At 39.7% G+C, this 18853-nt stretch overlaps 1 protein-coding gene across 1 annotated transcript in view; it reads left to right on the plus strand.

Moving 5' to 3' along the window:
• The window catches only part of LOC145991172 (uncharacterized), a 54284-nt gene extending 35811 nt beyond the window's left edge, over positions 1-18473 (plus strand). The window contains exon 2 of the mRNA XM_083127015.1: positions 10793-18473. Coding sequence (XP_082983141.1) covers positions 10905-14099 — 3195 coding nt within the window. The 5' untranslated portion in view covers positions 10793-10904 and the 3' untranslated portion in view covers positions 14100-18473. The remainder of the gene's footprint in view (positions 1-10792) is intronic.
• Positions 18474-18853: the final 380 nt, after the last annotated feature.

The following is an 18853-nucleotide window of genomic DNA, read 5'->3' on the forward strand; positions in this document are numbered from 1 at the left end:
CATTAATATGTTGATTGGTTGGTAGAGTGGCCACTGTCTGAGTGAGATGTTTGATCTCTGCTTGGATATTCTTGATATCTTCTGATTTCAATATCCTATTCACTGCCCTCTTAATATTTTTAAGTTCCTGTGATGTAGGAAGATTTGATACTGTATTTTGCAAAGATTCAAGTGCCAATTTCACATTGTCTTCCTGCTGTGGACCTGCTTCAATCAGTACAAACACGTTTGAACTCGCGAATGGTGTAATTGGCGATCTGTTACGTTTCTTCGGCTGACATAGTTTATTTCCGTGCCCCAAGATGCCGAACGCTGCTCGCGGGACTACACTATCGAGTAGTCCTTTAAGCGCGGAGGTTCTTAAGTCACGTTACAAGTGGATCCACGTGAACACAGGGAAAAGTAGCACTGGAAGGACCTTTCGTATACAGTAAAGAGCTAACTCAGCCAACGCAGCTGCAGTAGAGCGATATTCTTTTTACAATATTGTTTTCGCAACTGAGTTTGCTACCTCGTGCAGCGCCCGCCCAAACCCTCGAAGACTATTGGTAGATAGAAAGAGCTCCCAAGGTCAGCCGCCAATGGAAAAGGCATGTCAAACACAACGCAGGGTGGCTACCCACCGGGAATTCCGCCTTTTATTATTCCAAGTCCCATTGAATATATACATATTTATTAATGCCCTGAAGCAAGTTTTTCACAGTGTAGCCATTAGTATCGAGGAAGAGAAAACTACATGGATTTTTTTTCTCAATTCCTTTACTTTGTCAGTGTCCTTTGCAGAACAATCTATCTAACCGACTGAAAATTATTGACAACTAAGATACCTTGAAGTTTATTAGGTAAATTTGAGTTTGAAATTCTTATACAATTAACATTTTTTTGTAAATTAATATATCCCGTAACGTTTGTGACTTGTGTTTGTAGATGAATTTCGAAACCGAGTATGTGAAATGGCAAATGCAAACTCTGCATCTTAAAATTTAAAGGTGTGTGTTTGTGGCCTTGAATTTTTGGAAAGTTCGCCTTGAATATTTGGAAAGTTCGCCTTGAATTTTTGGAAAGTTCGCCTTGAATATTTGGAAAGTTCGCCTTGAATATTTGGAAAGTTCGCCTTGAATATTTGGAAAGTTCGCCTTGAATTTTTGGAAAGTTCGCCTTGAATTTTTGGAAAGTTCGCATTGAAAACCGGGAATTATACTTGAATTTTATCATGCTCTTAGAGTAACCACCCTGTGCTACTTCTCTCGACATTTCCAGTCTCTACGTCCTCTTATTTTCAGCAAATGAGCAGCGACAAGAAAAATCAATCTGGCATATACAGCGATCACCAACCTTTCAGAGAAGTTCAACAAACTGTTAAATGCGGTGGCCGATTTGCAGTATTGCTTGTGTTACAAAGAAACATTCCGCAATCGTGACCTTAATCTGTGGAGCTAGACAGCGCATAACGGTAGAGAATGGGGAGAAAGCGAGTGGGGTGGTAGCTGCAGCAGCGTTTTCCCCTCCATGCACTCACTTCGCCTCTAACGCGTTCATTGGTCGAGCCCTGTCCAGTCACTAATTGCGTAGACTTGTTTACGTTCGCTTTCTCCAGAGGTTCTCGGGGCAAAGTGTAAACTACAGTAGTTATTAATTTTCAACATTGTTTAATGAGAGTCATTTTCGATCATGTTAATTCGTATGCAGCTACAAAGGACTGTCGCATTCTCTTTCAAACATAAGTTGTTCGGAAAAGGTTAGGTGTAGGAAAAAAACACATATGGCAGTCGCCGGACGAAAGTATCACGTTTTTCCATCCATCACGAGAAAATTTCAAATACTATGCTTGCTACTTAGAGCAAAATTATTTGTAATTGTACTCAAGAAATCAAGGAAACGCATCATATTTCATTTCTACGACGCCAGTTGTCATACTGAAGCTCCTCACCATAAATTACGCGTAGCTGCAGACTATCATTGTTTACACGTACTGAAGCTTTTTGTTCACAGTCTAACGAGAGATGGCGGCATTGGGTTAAGAATATTATCGTGAAATTTTTGGATTTTTGATAGTAACAATATTAATGCCACACTAAAAAGTGACAAGAAATAATCATGCAGGGTCCTATGGTAGAATTTTATCGTAAGTATTATCTACATGTAATTTTGTTTACTATCCACCAACCAATAGCACCATGTGATATATCCACTTGTAACGTGACTTAAGAACCTCCGCGCTTAAAGGACTACTCGATAGTGTAGTCCCGCGAGCAGCGTTCGGCATCTTGGGGCACGGAAATAAACTATGTCAGCCGAAGAAACGTAACAGATCGCCAATTACACCATTCGCGAGTTCAAACGTGTTTGTACTGATTGAAGCAGGTCCACAGCAGGAAGAACGTTAACCAGCGTGACGTGATAATCAAAGCTCCAAAGCCAGGGATCTTAAGTTAGAATCATACAGAGGCGTCACCACCGGGTGAGCGTGGGTGGGTTGTAGCCCACCTAAACAACCTATATGAGAACATTGTAGGAGCAAGGGTCATGCACAGAGAGAGAGAGAGATGGAGATAATATGAAGAGGAAAGAGGAAGAAAAATAAGAAGTATAGATAAAGTGAAAGCAAGAAGTATGTAAGCCCCATGAAACTTCTCTACTGACGTCACTGGAATCTTACTGGAAACAAAAATAGCCTCAATGTTGACGCACCCACAACTATTTTCATAATCAAATCACTCAACCCTCTCGGCCACCGAGGCGGCAGAAACGTCTAAATCTGTAGCCACGAGGTTATGCCCAGCCGTCAGATTTGTTTCTGTCAGACTCCTTTGCTTCATTGTTTCACCTCCGCAGGCATTGTTTGGAGGAGGAGCTTTGTGCGTTCATCACTTTATTAGGCGACCCTTTGATCGTTCCGGCCTCCGCGGCGAGAGGAGAGGATGATACTCGAACTAACGATTCCCAGGGCGCTTGTATTTCACGGAAGCCGCTAGATGGAGTGGCGAGCGCTTCTCAAGTGCAAGGCCTCATTAAGCCTCGTGCCTCAGACCTCGCCCATTGTCTCCTGCTTTCTAGCGGGTTTAATCTCAACAAGCAATCTCTTTTGGAGATGAAAATGGTTTGCGTTCGGTTACTGTTGTTCGTTTCCAGAACTTCACTTAACTCTTAAGTACTTGAGTGAAAATTCAACATTAATGTTCAAGAGAATTTTATCAGCTGGTTCTGCTTCAGTGGTAATGGCTTCTGCTCCATCTTTATTCCTCTGTTTCTTCATCTACTTCTCTTTCTTCCTCTATCTTCTTTTCTTTCCTTCTTTAAATCTATATTCCTCTTTCATCATTCATTTCTCCTCCTCCTCTGTTTCTTTCTTCTTGTTTCTACATCTCATTCTCTCAGTCTCTTTCTTCCTCGTTTTCCATCTCCTCTATTTATTCCTGTGGTTCTCAATAACCTCTCCTTGTTTCTTCCTATATTTTTATCATCCTGTTTCTGCATCCCCTCAATTTCTTCCTGTTTTTCTAACTCTTTCTCTCTCTCTAATCATTTCTTGCTCTCTGCCTAAATGTTTCTTTCTTTCTTCGTGTTTCTGCATCAATTTCTCGCTGTCCTTCTTCCTATCTCTTCCTTCCTCTGTTCTCTATCCCCTCTATATATTCATATCTTCTTATAATCATTTCTGTCTTTATTTCTCTCTTCCTATATTTTTGTTTCTCTTTCCTTTTCTGTCTCTTTCATACCTGTCTGTTCCTAATTTCCATTTATTTTTCTCTTTCTTTCATCTTCTGTTTTTCTCTTCCTTTCCTCCTCTGCTCCTCAATGTCTTCCCTTCTTATGATTTACTGTCACGTTCTTTCTTCATCTGTCTCTCCATCCCTTCCTCTGTTTCTGCATTTTTCATTCTCCCTTTTTACCTCCTCTGCGTGTGCTTGATTCTGCTATAAATTGATTTTGAAAATTTCTCACCTGGATGGAATTTTGCCCTCCCTCGCCTCCTGGTGGTGACGGCGCTGCAAGTAACGCTACGATAATCTCAAAACTTAAAATCAGGCCTTTTTGACAGAACTCTCCTGCTGTAATCTATTTTATTATATCTGTTGTCATTCGCTTTTGACGCTGCTCGTGAGAACATCTTTGCACCGTGAAACCATGCAGATTTGAATTAGTTTCTATATGTTTGCCTATTTTTCGTCACTTCTCTGCTTCTGTATGTTAGTTTCAACTACTGAAGTATGTGTGCATACATACACACATTGGTGCGTGTGGGTGTGAAATTATGATTATGTTAAGGCACATAGCAACATGCTGTGAAGTTACAGTACATGGGGGATGTGGAGGTGATGTGATCAGCACCAATCTTTGGCAGCCTTTAACACCCAGGTATACATTTATTAGAAGCTGGTGTACCCCAGAACGGCTTCATGCAAGGACATTGCTATATAATAAAAAAAAATCTGAAATCAGCCATTTCGATCGGGTCTTCAGCGTGGAGGTCAGACGCCTTACTGACTGGACCAACGCGGCTCTGACATCATAAGATCAAATGATACACATCAGTAGTTATTCTTATAACAACAAAAAGAGAATGTATGCTACTTAATGTGTACTAATCCAGTTTTGATTTTGAGTAAAACTGGACAATTTACTGAAAGCAAACTTTGAAAAACACATTTTCCCGATTGATGGGCGAGAGAGAGAGGTTTCTCGTCGCACTTACGAGAGAGCAATTTGTTTCTCGCTCGAGGGAGAAACACACGCAAAAAAGAACAGACAATTTAACATGATAACATGACAATCAATACAAATTGGTATTATGATGCCTGCAGCCCCTTTTGTGGCGCCAATTTTCACATGAACTCTCCGGGGGAAGCGACACACAAAAGGCTGGCGAACATATGTATTCGATCGTATGAAATCCGATCGCTTTTTCAACTCGCGCGTTAATTTTTTTTTCAAACAACCACTTCGGGGGACAAAGCAATTGTCAGTGGCAGCCGGTGATGACGTCAACAAATGTGAAAAGTTCCATTTCCAATTACGAGTGCAATTGGAATATTCGTGCTTGCTCTATATTTCTCTCTGTTTCTATCTGTCCACTTTTTCTTCTACTCTGTTGATTTCTCTTTATCGCCGCACGGTTCTGTGTTTTTCTCTCGTATTCTTTGTTTTCTGTATATTTTCCTTCTTGCGCCTCTCCCTTATTCTTGCCTTCCTGCACCTTCGACTCTCTCTTGACTTTCTTCTACTTTTCCTCTTTCCTCTGCTCACAAGAGTAGATGAACAAGCATCTGTCCTAATACAGAGCACAGTAATTAAACTGTTCGTTCATAAACATCAGAACTTGCAGTGGACGTAAAATTGTAAAAAGTTCATCAAAATATAAGATCGAACTTTGAAGTTTGGATATTAACTACCGAAGCCGAGGATAAGTAATTAATAGCTGTTTGCTCGAAGAGGATAATCGGGACTGGATCTACAGACACTTTTCGTGGTTCCGCTGGAGTTTGAACCCGCGATTACAAGGCGACAGCGTTGATACTACGACTGACTGACTAATTTTTCTTGGCAGAATTGCTGCTATCATTCACCCTGGTCCATGTCGTTGTAAGGTCTTCTTCATCTGCATTTCTTTCTCCCCTCTGCATCCTGCATCCTGGATCATGGCGGATTTGTAGTAGTTCTTGAAGTTCCAGTCTGTTGACTCTGCCTTCGTATTTGTCACAGGAATTCGTTATTCGTTAGTCATTGTCATGGCGGGATAGTCAAGAGTCAGGCAGTTTGTCACATACGACTGTCGAAAGTGTTGTTTGAGGTTAATATACATATATGAACAAGAACTCAAGGATTTTAAATAAATAATGTGTTAATTCACACATTAAGACACAATTGTCTTTATTTCTTATCGCACTTTCAGTAAAAAAAATTCGATTGAAGTTGTTCCGAATAAGGAAGATCGAAATCTCTGTGCTCACTTCTCCGCGTGACTACATTGATTGAAATAGCAACCGTTCCACCATCTAGCGGCAACTTTCGGAACTAGAAGCTCGAGCCGTTCAGTTCTCGCTGATCACACCCTGTTCTGCACACTTCCGTGGCTTTACATGTTATCCCATTCCCTTCGTTGGATATTAATTAATAGAATAATAAAATGTTGTTCAGAAATAACTAAACCGATCCACTTTGCATTTGCCAATTACAGTTAGATGAAGCATTTTCTTTTTATTCTCCCCACTTTCAAATGCACATGATATATTAATAGGGATTATTTATTGTTGGGTTTCAATGGATTTGCATCAATAGCGCCGATTTCCAGGCACGACCCTAGAAATATATTTCGGGGGGAGGGTCCGAACCAAGTGTCAGAAATAATAATATAAATGTTTAAAGTAATACGTTAGTCTATTCTGTAGGTACATTCATAATCATGTGTAAATTAATTAATGTTACTGTTACATGAATAGGTAAGAAACCTGTATAAGAATAAAGCACGTATTCATTATGTAACACCATTAAGCCTTGTTTCCATGATATGAAAAACTCAATATGCTGACCAAAGCAGAAATTTATTTTATTATAAAACCTAAACTAAACGTAACGTTTAACCTTCTAGCAAGGTCTTTTTCAGATTCTGCACCAAGTACAAATGTAACAAGGTACAAAAATAGGACGATATATATATATATATATATATATATATATATATATATATATATATATATATATATATATATACACACAAACATTACTCCCCTCCAGACTATTAGAAAGTTGTTCTGGAACATTCTATCAGGTGGCTTTCTAACTTTCTAATAGTCTGGAGGGGAGTAATGTTTGTGTATATATATATATCGTCCTGTTTTTGTACCTTGTTACATTTGTACTTGGTACAGAGTCTGAAGAAGACCGTGCTAGAAGGTTGAAACGTTACGTTTAGTTTAGGTTTTATAATAAAATACATTTCTGCCTTGGTCAGCACATTGAGTTTTTCGTTATGTAACTTGCGTGCAATCACGATCGCCAAAATTTGTAAAAAAAAAAAAAAAAAAACAGCTGTCGTGGCAAGGAAATTAATGTCAAAAGGATACAAAATCGCTTTCCGTCAGCTACCGCAAAGGATATAAATATATTAATGAAACACGTAATAGCATTTAGATGTGAATTTTATACAGCAAACTATTATCTTCTTAATGTCTTAATGTATTGAATAAGAAGAAAGGATGTTAGATCTGTTACGAAAGGTAAAGTGCCTGCTTAGCTAATGCTTTATGCATACTATTGTGCATAAATCGTCTTTGATACTGTCACTGAAAGCTGTATGATCCCAATCTAATACTTTCCTTCCAGTAAGTAAATAACCATCGATTATGCAACAAATACTAAACAAGCATATTTTCATGATTTAATTTTAGAACTTGTTTATTCTACCAGTCCGTACCCCATTTCCTTGCTGGTTTAAAAAAAAAAATAATGTGAAGATTAACATAAACGTTATTTTGTATGTGTGTGTATAGGTGACGCCTACATTTTCGGAAACAGAACTTCCTTCATTGTTAGTCAAATTATTTCATCTTCAGTAACAAAATGTGAAACAAAACAACTAAGTCACTCGCAAACTGAGATTCTCTGGTAGTAAATCTCAGTTGAATCTGAAATTGTCCTCGTCTTCATGAACTTTACGCCACACTACTAACCCTTCCCGTTGGCGTGGTGGTAACAGGGTGCGAAATCCCGGGGGGGGGGGACAGGGGGAATTCCCCCCACCAAACTTTTCCGGGGGGGAGAGTTTTTGTTCTAACAACAGAGGCAAACCTTGTTTAAGTCGAATATACTTTACTGGAACAATATCGAAAACACATACAAAGAACGAACAACATCTCTAAGGACACTGAACCCAACAATCCCCAGAACAAAGAAATTAGTCGGACTTGTTATTTCTTCATCATTTCTCATCGCTTTCCGTCAGCTACCGCAAAGGATATAAATATATTAATGAAACACGTAATAGCATTTAGATGTGAATTTTATACAGCAAACTATTATCTTCTTAATGTCTTAACTTTTGACCCTCTCCCTAGTCATGCAAATCACTGTTCATAGTATTAGTAGTATACAATCATACAAATACATACAAAAAGGATGTATTAAAATCTTAAATTTGCAATCGAACTTTGAATGATGGAGAGTCCTTATAATACAGCGTGTTTCAAAAAGAATATACGTATTTCGCATGCATATATTTATTAAACTTTAAGACATACGAAGATGAAACTTGACACACATACTTACGAACCTCTCAAGTTCAGATTACAGATGTTCAATATGTCCTCCAGCAGTGACACGAACAATATCACATCGATACTCAAATTCCTCCCATACTCGGGCAAGCATGTCCTTCGTCACTGATGTTACGGCAGTACGGATCCGGTTCTTCAACTCTTCCAGGTTCTGTGGGAGTGGTGGTACATAAACATTGTCTTTAATGAAACCCCACAGGAAGAAGTCACAGGGTGTCAAATCCGGTGACCGTGGAGCCCAGCTGATACATGCTAAGTCGCCAGCTCCTTGACCAATCCAACGGTTCGGTAGAGTTTCATTCAGATAATCACGCACTTAGCGACTCCAGTGAGGGGGTGCCCCGTCTTGTTGAAAAATGAAGTTGTCTTCGTGCAGCCTCGGAAACAACCAGTTTTGTAACATAGAGAGATACTGCTGACCGTTAACCGTGTTTCCATCAAAGAAGAATTTGCCGTAAACAGATGATCGGGATATCGCGCAAAACACATTCACTTTGGGCGAATCTCGTACATGTTCAATGAATGCAAGTGGGTTCTGTAGGCCCCAAATGCGAACATTATGTTTGTTTACCTGACCACTGACATGAAACGCAGCTTCATCACTAAACACGATGCGTTGTGCGAAAGTGTTGTCATTGTCAATAGCATCAAGAATCTCGTTACAAAATGCCACACGTTTGCGTTTGTCATCAGGACGCAGAGCTTGCAACAGCTGTACCTTGTACGGCTTCATAACCAGCCGACGTCTCAAAACACGCCAAATTGTTGTTGTAGGAAGTTTTAACTCCCGACTGGCACGACGAGTTGATTTTGAAGGGCTACGTTGGAAAGCAGTTTGAATTCGTGCAACATTTTCTTCAGGAACACGAGGGCGGCTAGGACTATTTCCTTTACATACACATCCTGTATCTACAAACTGTCGATACCATCTGCGAATGTTCCACCCATTCGGAGGATCAATTTGGTACCTCAACCTGAAACGTCTTTGCACTGTAATCACGGAATTGCACTTCGCAAACTCGAGAACACAAAATGATTTCTGCTGCGGAGTAGCCATTTTAAACAACTGACGGTTACCAAGTAAAACAGAACACAACTGACATCTAGCGGCTATTATATAAACTAGACTATGTATTCGTTTCTCTAATAGCGAGCCGGGGCGCAGCGATCGATAGTTTGGACAAAATAATACTTTGTAATACGTATATTCTTTTTGAAACACGCTGTATATATTACATATTTTATAATATAAATTATTTAATGATTGACATTATATATATATATATAGTGTGTGTGTGTGCCTGTTTGTCTGCTCCTTCCCCACACCAATCTGCAGTTAACGCTGTCTGCTTGTGATCAAGGGGGTCCCGGGTTCGATCCCTGTTTGACGGGTGTCATTGCACAGTGGTTCAGATCTAACTTTAAACACTACTACATTCAGTCCCGATTAGCCATCTGAGCGGAAAGTGGATTGAAACAAACTTATTTTTACTCAGTGTATCACAAACACTCTTTTCCGTATGATACTTATGCGGAGATGGGCGAATGATTTTTTTTTATACTTTGTTGAAAACCGTGAGCTCTTGGGAGGAGTGTCGCCTCCTAGACCCCTCCAATAAACCGCCATTGCTTTCATACAGGAAACATTAACGGTCGTCGGATACCAACGCATCAAAAGCAGATTTGGTATTACACAATATATTCACTTTTTTTTTATTGTGAATTGGGATTATCAATTGCTTTCAAAAAAGCTTTGTTATTTGTTATTTTGTATGCTTACGACACAAACCTAATATCTAGAATGAAATGAACATTTCTTTTGTGGCTTTAATACAATCAGACACTGTACTATTCTAGTCGTGAGAGTCTTAGGGGAAAGTATTTATAGTTCTAGCGAAATTAAATAAGTTCTTCACCGGAAGACGAAATACTTTCTTGTAATATTTAGGTTTTATGAGCGCCGCTGTTTCAAAATCAAAGCTACTACTGTCGGTGTATTCATTTACGAAGGGATGGGATGTACTTGCCTTTGAACTTCTTTCTTCTTGTATTAAGATTATGTTAGATTGAAAAGAAAGTATTTTCTATTTATTCCACGCAACTTGTTCCGTTGTCATATCTCCAGAGTATAGGGCTGAGCCGATACCACTTTGAACCGATACCCGTACCGATACTTGAAAATTGTAATAATTAAGATTTTTAAAATATTGATTAATATTAGCGGTTGAGTACTGGTGTTCCACTAATTGTAATCATTAATTTACCAGAGCTTTGCTTTAAAATATCCAAAATGACATCAGAAAATATAAGATAAACTAGTTAAGGAATCGCATAATATCGGTACAAAGTCAATGGATACTTCTAATTCTACATTACCAGGATAGTTAGCAAAGCACCGCGCAGCATTTTTTTGCGGACCTTGCTTCAGAGATAGTTGGGACAGGATATAGTCTTGTTATAAGTTTCTGTTCTTTTATGTAACGCGCAAATTAATGTATTATTTTCCTATTTATTTGCAGGTGCTACCAAATCATGAACTAAATCGACGCTCACCCAACAATAACCCCCGAGGCCAGGCAGTAACTTATCAAGAAGTGTGCTGAGATGGAGTTCCTGTAATCGTCGCCAAAGATGTTCGGAATCAAGATAAGGTCATGGATGGAGGCGCACATCGTGCGTCCAAGGAAGAAGCGATCCAAGGATGGCAGCTCGAGCAAAGGGAAGTTCGGCAAGGGGACGGACCTTGTGGTGGTGGTTCCCGAGAGACCGCTGCTGGACTCCGCCGGAAACTCCCCGACGAGTCCGATGGTTCCGAAGAAGCAGCAGAAATCGTCGAAGTCTTCCGGAGAAATCATCCACGTCGGGTGCACCACCCAGGTCACCTTAGCTCCTACGCCGACAGCGTACGAGACGATTTCCCTCCCGCAGAACTACAACAACCTGTCCTCTCCCGAGTCCGCATACTCCACCGGTTACTCCACGGATGGTACCTCTCCTCACGGGTACTCCCCCGGTGCGTCGTTCCCGCCCGAGTATTACATCAACCTGCGCACTGGAACGCACTACTTCCAGTCGTCCCACACCCCCGCGGCGTCCCATTTCCTCGTGTGCGACAGGGTCAGGGGCGTCGTGGCGGCTGCAAGCACGTCGTCGACCGACAAGAGCGTGGTTACCATGGCAGCGGCTAGAGCAGCTGCGGTTGCGGCCGCTGCAGCTTCCAAATCCGAGGAAGGGAACATCCACACGATCGTCAAGTTACCCGCCGTGGCTGGAGAGTCGCGCTGCACGGTGGAAGCGACTCCTCTCGTGGTGTCTGCATCTGCGGTGAGCGTATCCAGCGCGGCCGCTACGGTGCATCATCATCGCAGGACGGAATCGATGGATGACAGGATGCGTTATCCTGCTATCCGCACAAGCTTCGCTCAGCTCGAGGACATTCAGGACCTGAAGCAGACAAACTCCCCTCGGCAGAGAAACCGCATCAGGACAAATCCCTGGATGGGCGCGGCCAATAATGGTAAAGACAACCACCTGAAGACTGGCAGGAATTCATGCGGAAGCTCCGAAGCGGGTGGATCGACCAACGAGGCGGTCGGCGCGGTCAAACAGTACGAATCTTCCAAGAGTTCCCACGAATCTTACTCTTCCAGCGGTCGCAACTCGTACAGCGGGAGCGACGTCACCCTCCCGTGTCAAGCCGATCTGTTTGCGCAGAAGGCATCCGGTGCCAACATTTCCGTGAAGCAGGTGAAAGGGTCGTCGCATTCTTCGATAGTGGTCCGTTGTGGAGGGATACTGGAAGAGCGCCAGTCGTGGTGCTGCCGAGAGATGATTGGAACGCTCAGCGACACGGGGGAGCACTCGAAACGCCGAGGAAGCCTGTCGTCAAACACAACATCTACCGCCACAAACTCGGAGGACGACTGCACCTTGAACGAGATGGGAAAGTACGACGAAAGTTACGTGTACGAAAAAGAAACTGATATCCTAAGTGATAGTGATCCTACGGACTGTGAGGAAGATATACGAGATACAGACACAGGTAATGGTGAATCCGACAGCGAGTACGATAATACAGAGGAAGACGACGATTTGGATTTCATAGACGATGGTCCTCTCGTTGTCGAACTGGATTCCCCAGTTACTCCTGTCAATACAGGACACTGTACTTACGTAACAGATTTCGTTCGTAAGGCCAAAATGAGAGAATCGTTCCTAAGACGTGCGAGTGGAAGACGAGATAAAAGAGAAGACAATGGATCGCGAAAACCAAGTATACGCAGAGACGAAGGTATCCTTTCCAGGAAAGCTAGTTCAAAAGACGGAAGTCAAAGGCGAAGAGATGGACAATCGCGTCAGTCTAGTCAGAGAAAGTCCAGAAGGAACAATCGACGAAGTAGCAGTAATGTGGAGGGGAAAATGAATAGCTCTGCAGGGTGGAAAATTATCATCGCCGGCAGCAGTTCAGGGGGCGACAGCACCGTTGAAGCCATTGATAATGGACCAATTTTCCCTTCTAAGAGCGAGTTCATCAGCGATAACAATATCATAACTGACTCTGCAGTGTTGAATATGGATATCGACAAAACGCCTGTTGTATCTCCAAAGAAGATTCTTTCCATACCGGAAAGCAATTTTCATACGTTTACTAAGTCGGGAGCAGATGAAAAGAATGGAAATCGTGAGATACTTTCCAGGGAAGGTTCACGTAAAGCTAGTCCCAAAGAAAACCGTGTAACCGAGGAAGTTATACCTCATGATAAAGTGGTAGCTCGTAAGTCAATACCAGGATCTCACTACTTTTCTGCTTTCGACTCGGAGGTCAAGTTAATAGAAGCAGACAAGGAGGCCGATCAAAAGTATAAGGAGCTGATTCTGGAGGCGGAGCACATTTTGGTAAGAATGAAAAGTTGCAGCCTAGAAACAGATTCTTCAACTGATCCAGATGACGTGCAATACCAAAGACTAGGTGGCTCAGAGAAGACGCCTGCTGAACTCCCTTGCAATAGGCAAATATCTAAACTGGTAGCTTCAGAGACTCAAACCTGTAGATCTCCTATACTTAGTCCACGTCAGTCTCCATACAGACGCATCCGTCATCGTCAGTGTGAGCAGAGAATTAAGGAAAAGAAGCACTCTGACGACGACAGCCTGTCCAGTTCTGGATCCGAGAGAGTTCCTACACCCCGACCTGGAACAATCATAGAGGACTCTATTGCTACAATAACAACTAACGTAGAAACTCGTCGCCGTCCCCCGTTAATGACATTCCGCTCAGTTGATCTAGGAAACTCAGTAAATTCCTCCTATTGTCCACAAAGTGAACCACTAAAGAGAAAAGTGTACACTTGCGATACCTTAACCAAAATACAGAAGTCTTTAGAAAACAAGCCGATGTTCAGAGAAGCTTCCACTTTGTCCGCAAAAGTAAATCCCAGTGAAGACGACGACACTCCAAGATCTATACGGGAAGTCCGCGGAAGCTTAGAAGAGAAAGTTGCGAGACTCCGACAAGAACGACTCGAGGTGGAAGCAAAGATACGTGAAGCTCAAGAAGAAGAGCGACAGAGACGTCAAGAAAAAGCGCGATTCCAACGCCAGTTGACTATATTCAGGAGGCAGATGCTTCTGCAGACCATCGAGAGCTTGAAGCGAAATCTGGAGGATCAGTCTGCAAGGCTTCAAGAGGCTTACCGGTCTACTCTAGACATGCAGTTGAATGTTCGCCGGCGACGAAGCAACAGCAGGCAACGTGATGAAGCGTCCAAAGGCTCCTCCTCGATGACCGGATCACCGCATCAGAGTGGGATAACGGGCCAATCCTGAGCACAAGATCGGACCTCGTACGTTGCTGCAGCCCTTGAGGGAACAAGGGACGCACTTCGAAGGAGGTTCGGCAGAGGAGCCACTGCTTTCTCGTGTTTCTCGTCGTGTCGCGGAGGCATGCATTTCAGTGATGTCGAGCGGAATCACATCCCGAGAAGGTTGCGGCCTGAATCCATGACAGTCAGATGCTGGGAAAGTCAGTTGTAAGCTGCCTGAGGAAGTACGTGTTTCTTATGCTCAACACTGCGACACCTAGCGATAAGACAGATCAGATTCACAGTCTGAATGTTGGATCTCGCGTTGTGTTATGCCCAAATGCTCTTTGCATCGTAAGGAATACAGTAACACATGGTCTCTGAGTTTATAGACTGCAAATCACTAGTCAAGACATAAGTATGTGGTAAATTAAGTACATCGTGGCATATATTATTTCGCCCTATAAGAGGTTGAAACTGTACAGTAGAAATTGTTGATTTGAATATAGTTCAATAAGCAATGTGTAAAGTACTCTGAATCAAAGGACCGAACGGTTCGCAAATACTAGAAAATAAGTTATTAGCATATGGAGTGTTAATTGTAATTAGTTGTAGAAAATCCGAAGACCTATATTAATTAACCAAAGAAAGCTGTACATTTTTCCCTTAGTGTTAACGATCATTCAGAAGATATAAAAAATCTTCCGTAACGTGCCAAAGTTGCATTGAAGATTATTGTCTACACATAACGACGGAAGCTTTTGTGATTCAAAATTACACGGTATTTGTTAATTTTTAAAAAATATACTGTTACGTACTATAAGACTGTACATGATTAATTTTTGGTACATCTAAAACAGCTACTTACGACGTAACTCTTAATCAATCTCGATGTTCAGCCTCACTTCTTATTTAGAACTGGATGACAGAGGCTTTCATAAACATCAAACTTCAGAGCCTTCATTCTGCTCAATATAACATGATGGTATTTACATTTTGAATATTTATGGACTATGTCTTCGTCTCTATTATTTCAACAGGAGAAATTATATATTATTTTCTTTCAAGTATTTTCTCGCTCGTGAATTCACTGTTGCTTGACAACTGTATAACATTTACAGGAGGAACATTATCTAACATCACCAGCATTCTAACTTGTATTTTTTTACATGTCTGATGATGTAACTTTGTTTGATAAGACTGAACTACTTTCCCCAGAGAATTATTGTTGCGGAACATTAACAGAATGTTTCCTTCGAAAGTTACTGTTAAAGCTTATTTCATGTACAAGAACTTATAAATTGTTTCATATATAGGTACTTCGTAGTTTGGAATGTCATATTAAGGTATGTCCTTTGCTAATTAGTAAAGAATTTTTATTTCAATTTTGATTTAGAAATCTGGTTCTAGGTTGTGAATGTACTGTAGGACCACCATACCCTATGCACTACAACAATATAGATATCACATCTAGTAACACAAGTAGATGATATATTTACTGAATATATCTTGGTATGCATTTGTAACATGGAGTTCATAATGATTAATTTTCTAATCTTCGAACACCAGCTCCAGTGAGATATGTTTTAACATATTACGGTAGGATGTTGCATTGTGTTCGAGTTTTCTTTTACGCTTTTGGAGAAGATTAATCTAATCCAGATTATCGGTTACTTTCAGGAATATTTATAACAACAAATTATCAATCCATACTTATTCTGAAAATAATTCATGTTTTTCTTAATCGTACTATTCCGTCTGATACTTTACTTCACTACTATCTTGTTCAGAGGAAGTAACACATTATATTTTTAGTTCTACTGAGTGTGCCACTTTCTCTGAACGTGACGTGAATGAAAACTTTCCAATTGTTTATGTATGCAAAACCAGGTTGTCTACTCTATTGCAAGTAAATATGTAAGCATTGAAAAATATGTCTGTTTTGTCAATGAAGATATATTACTCATAAGATATCACATTACGCTGTAGCCAAGGGTTCTGGCAACAAAAGACAAACGTTAATAAATTCTTGCACTCTACAACCTTCCGTGCTTTTATATTTTGGGACAGGGTCAAAATAAGGATTGGAATGCTTTTAATCTTTACACATTATTCAAAACTTTGGCTTCTATGTTATACAGGAGTTTGTATATTTAATTCAAGAAAGAACTAAAGATTAAAATGGAAATAATTTTCAGTTCTGTGAATTTTAAAAGTAGCATACTTGCACTGTGAAAATCATATTTACATAAAAGTTACAATAGGATCTTACTATATTGAAGTACCCATATAATTTGTATAGCTTTTTGAATATTACCCTTATAAAGTAAGGTGTGGGGAAATAAATATATTTTAGAATTTGAAATAGACGTAGCTTTGGATGTATACTTTCTTAAAACTGAATTCCTTCGTCAGAAAATGTGACATACAAGTCTCCATACCAGTCACAAGAGCTAACTTAGCAATTCATGCCCCGAATCTAGATGGTGATTCTTACAGCTGCAATCTCTAGTGTCGTTTCTATTATACGTTATTTTATTTACAAGCTATGCTTTAATTAAATGTTAGTTACTTTACTTTCTACTAGATTCTTGTTTGTCTTTACAGTGTTGCTAAACAGATCTGTCTACTTATTGCTGTTGTACTGCTTGTTTTATTCATACATAACTTATTCAATTTTAACACATAATTTTCACCATGTTAACCCGAGTTGCTTTAAGCAGCCATTTTCTGTTTATATTCTCAGTGATGTTCTAAACTAAGGTATACATGTAAGAAATGTTCAAGAAACAGGTATACAGAATTATAACAACCCTGTTTAAGTGTATATGAACATGTATGAAGCCGGTTGAAAACAAACGTTCTTCGTTTAGAAAGTGAAAATGAAGATCTAAATAAAGTAGAGCAGCATTCTCATTTCCAAGACGCAAATCTTCTAGGTTATTCCTATAGATAAAACGGGAGCCAATTGCACTTCGAACATACAAGCTCCTCAATTACTACAAGTAGATAGTGGGTTGCCTTTTGAATGATTCAAGTTACCAACTGTGAGGATCTTGTAGCTCTCTTGTTATGTGTGATTTTAGCTATAGTCTGTCGTTGAAAATTACTTCAATTCTTAGAACTATAATAGTAATAATTCATTTACATTTGTGTTTTTCTTGCTTTGGTCTGTTTGATCTCTTTGCTGTGAATCTTTAGCAACATGTCGTAGATCAGATTTTACAATAGGCTAGAACTCAGTTGTTATCGAAGTATAATCATCCATCCGTTTATCCATCCGTCTTGACATTGAATTCTACATGGTACTTATGTCTTAAAGTGAAATCTGTCTACTGAAATTTGGTTCTTGCAGGAGTAACTTTCTTGGTATTGTTACCGAGTGGAAAGGAAAAGTTAATGGAAATGGTGAATACTTTATTGTACTCTTATTTATTACTCGAAATGGTACAGACCTTTACACATTCTTAGAAATATTGTATATAGACTAAAGTAATAAAGAGTTAGAAAGTATAGAATTGTTAGATTTCATGTTTCGCATGTGTCATGGAGCATACACCATTGTGAGTCTTGGAAATAGTTCAAGTCTTTGCACTGAAAACATACTGGTCCAATTTTACTATCCAAAAGGTGTCACACCTAAAAATGGTATGTGATTCATGACACAGAGGTAACATTAAATATTAGAACTGAACATGTATCTTAGAAATATTTTCCTTTTCTTTTTTTTACCAAATACTGGTGATAATTTTGTTCTGGTCAGAAAGAGTAGTAATAAATTATAATTATGTTGAGTTACAGTTTGAGTTTTGTGGATAGAGTATTTGCCTTGCACCACAAAGTGGTAAGCAAACAATTATATGGAAAGAGATTCTGTATCTTTAAAAAAGACATACTCTATACCATATTTGTATATGTGTGTGTACGTATATATACAAACGTATTCTTATGCAAGTACACTTGCCTGACAGAGGAGTGTGGAAAACATATTGAACAAGCAAGATAATCCTAAATAGGTGCGTTGAATCTGTAAAGTTGTAAATTAAAGTTACGTTTGTACAGTTTTGCTCAAAAAAGAAAATTAAATACACATTGAGTCTTTGCTTAACAGCTTCTAAACATTCCATTGTATCAGAAAAGGGAAAAAGTATATTTCCATCGCCCTCGATTTGAAAAAGAATACATATTTATTGCTAATTATTAACGATATTTTTGCCTGTTATATACTTTTTCTACAAGAAAATGTTTTTACATTAACTTAATGTCTTACTTTAACAACTTGGTTTTGTAAAAGCAACTCACGCAAAGTGTAAATTTGTCCTTTCGTGCATTGTTGTGTGCAGGAAAAGTATAGTGATTGTTACCGAAAAGGATATACCAATTGAAAAATAAATACTAATAATTTGATTTTGTGTGTGTGCTTTATTTCGAATGCAATCCTGTTAAAGAGTAGTTTGTCAATCCTCAATAACACGGAATTCGTAAAGAAGTGTTGGTTGCTACATGCATCCCATAAGGTAAGTAACCGAAAAAAATATAGTAGTGATATTTTTTTACATTCATATGTTCCCGATTTGTGTTTACGTTGTGTTTACATGTGTAAGGAAATTAATGATTATTGTAATGCAAGGGCAATTTTATCGTTACCCTAATAGTGCAACTTGAAATTGAGTCTGTTGGGTACCGAAAGGTGGGCGAATTTCAAAAGGGGAAGCTAGTCGAATAGATTTATGTTTAAATCTTCGCATTTCCACATGCAAGTTCGAGGCAAAACACAGT

The sequence above is a fragment of the Lepisma saccharinum genome, chromosome 8 (genome assembly GCF_977018435.1).
Source record: "Lepisma saccharinum chromosome 8, izLepSacc3.1, whole genome shotgun sequence".
Taxonomy (NCBI): domain Eukaryota; kingdom Metazoa; phylum Arthropoda; class Insecta; order Zygentoma; family Lepismatidae; genus Lepisma; species Lepisma saccharinum.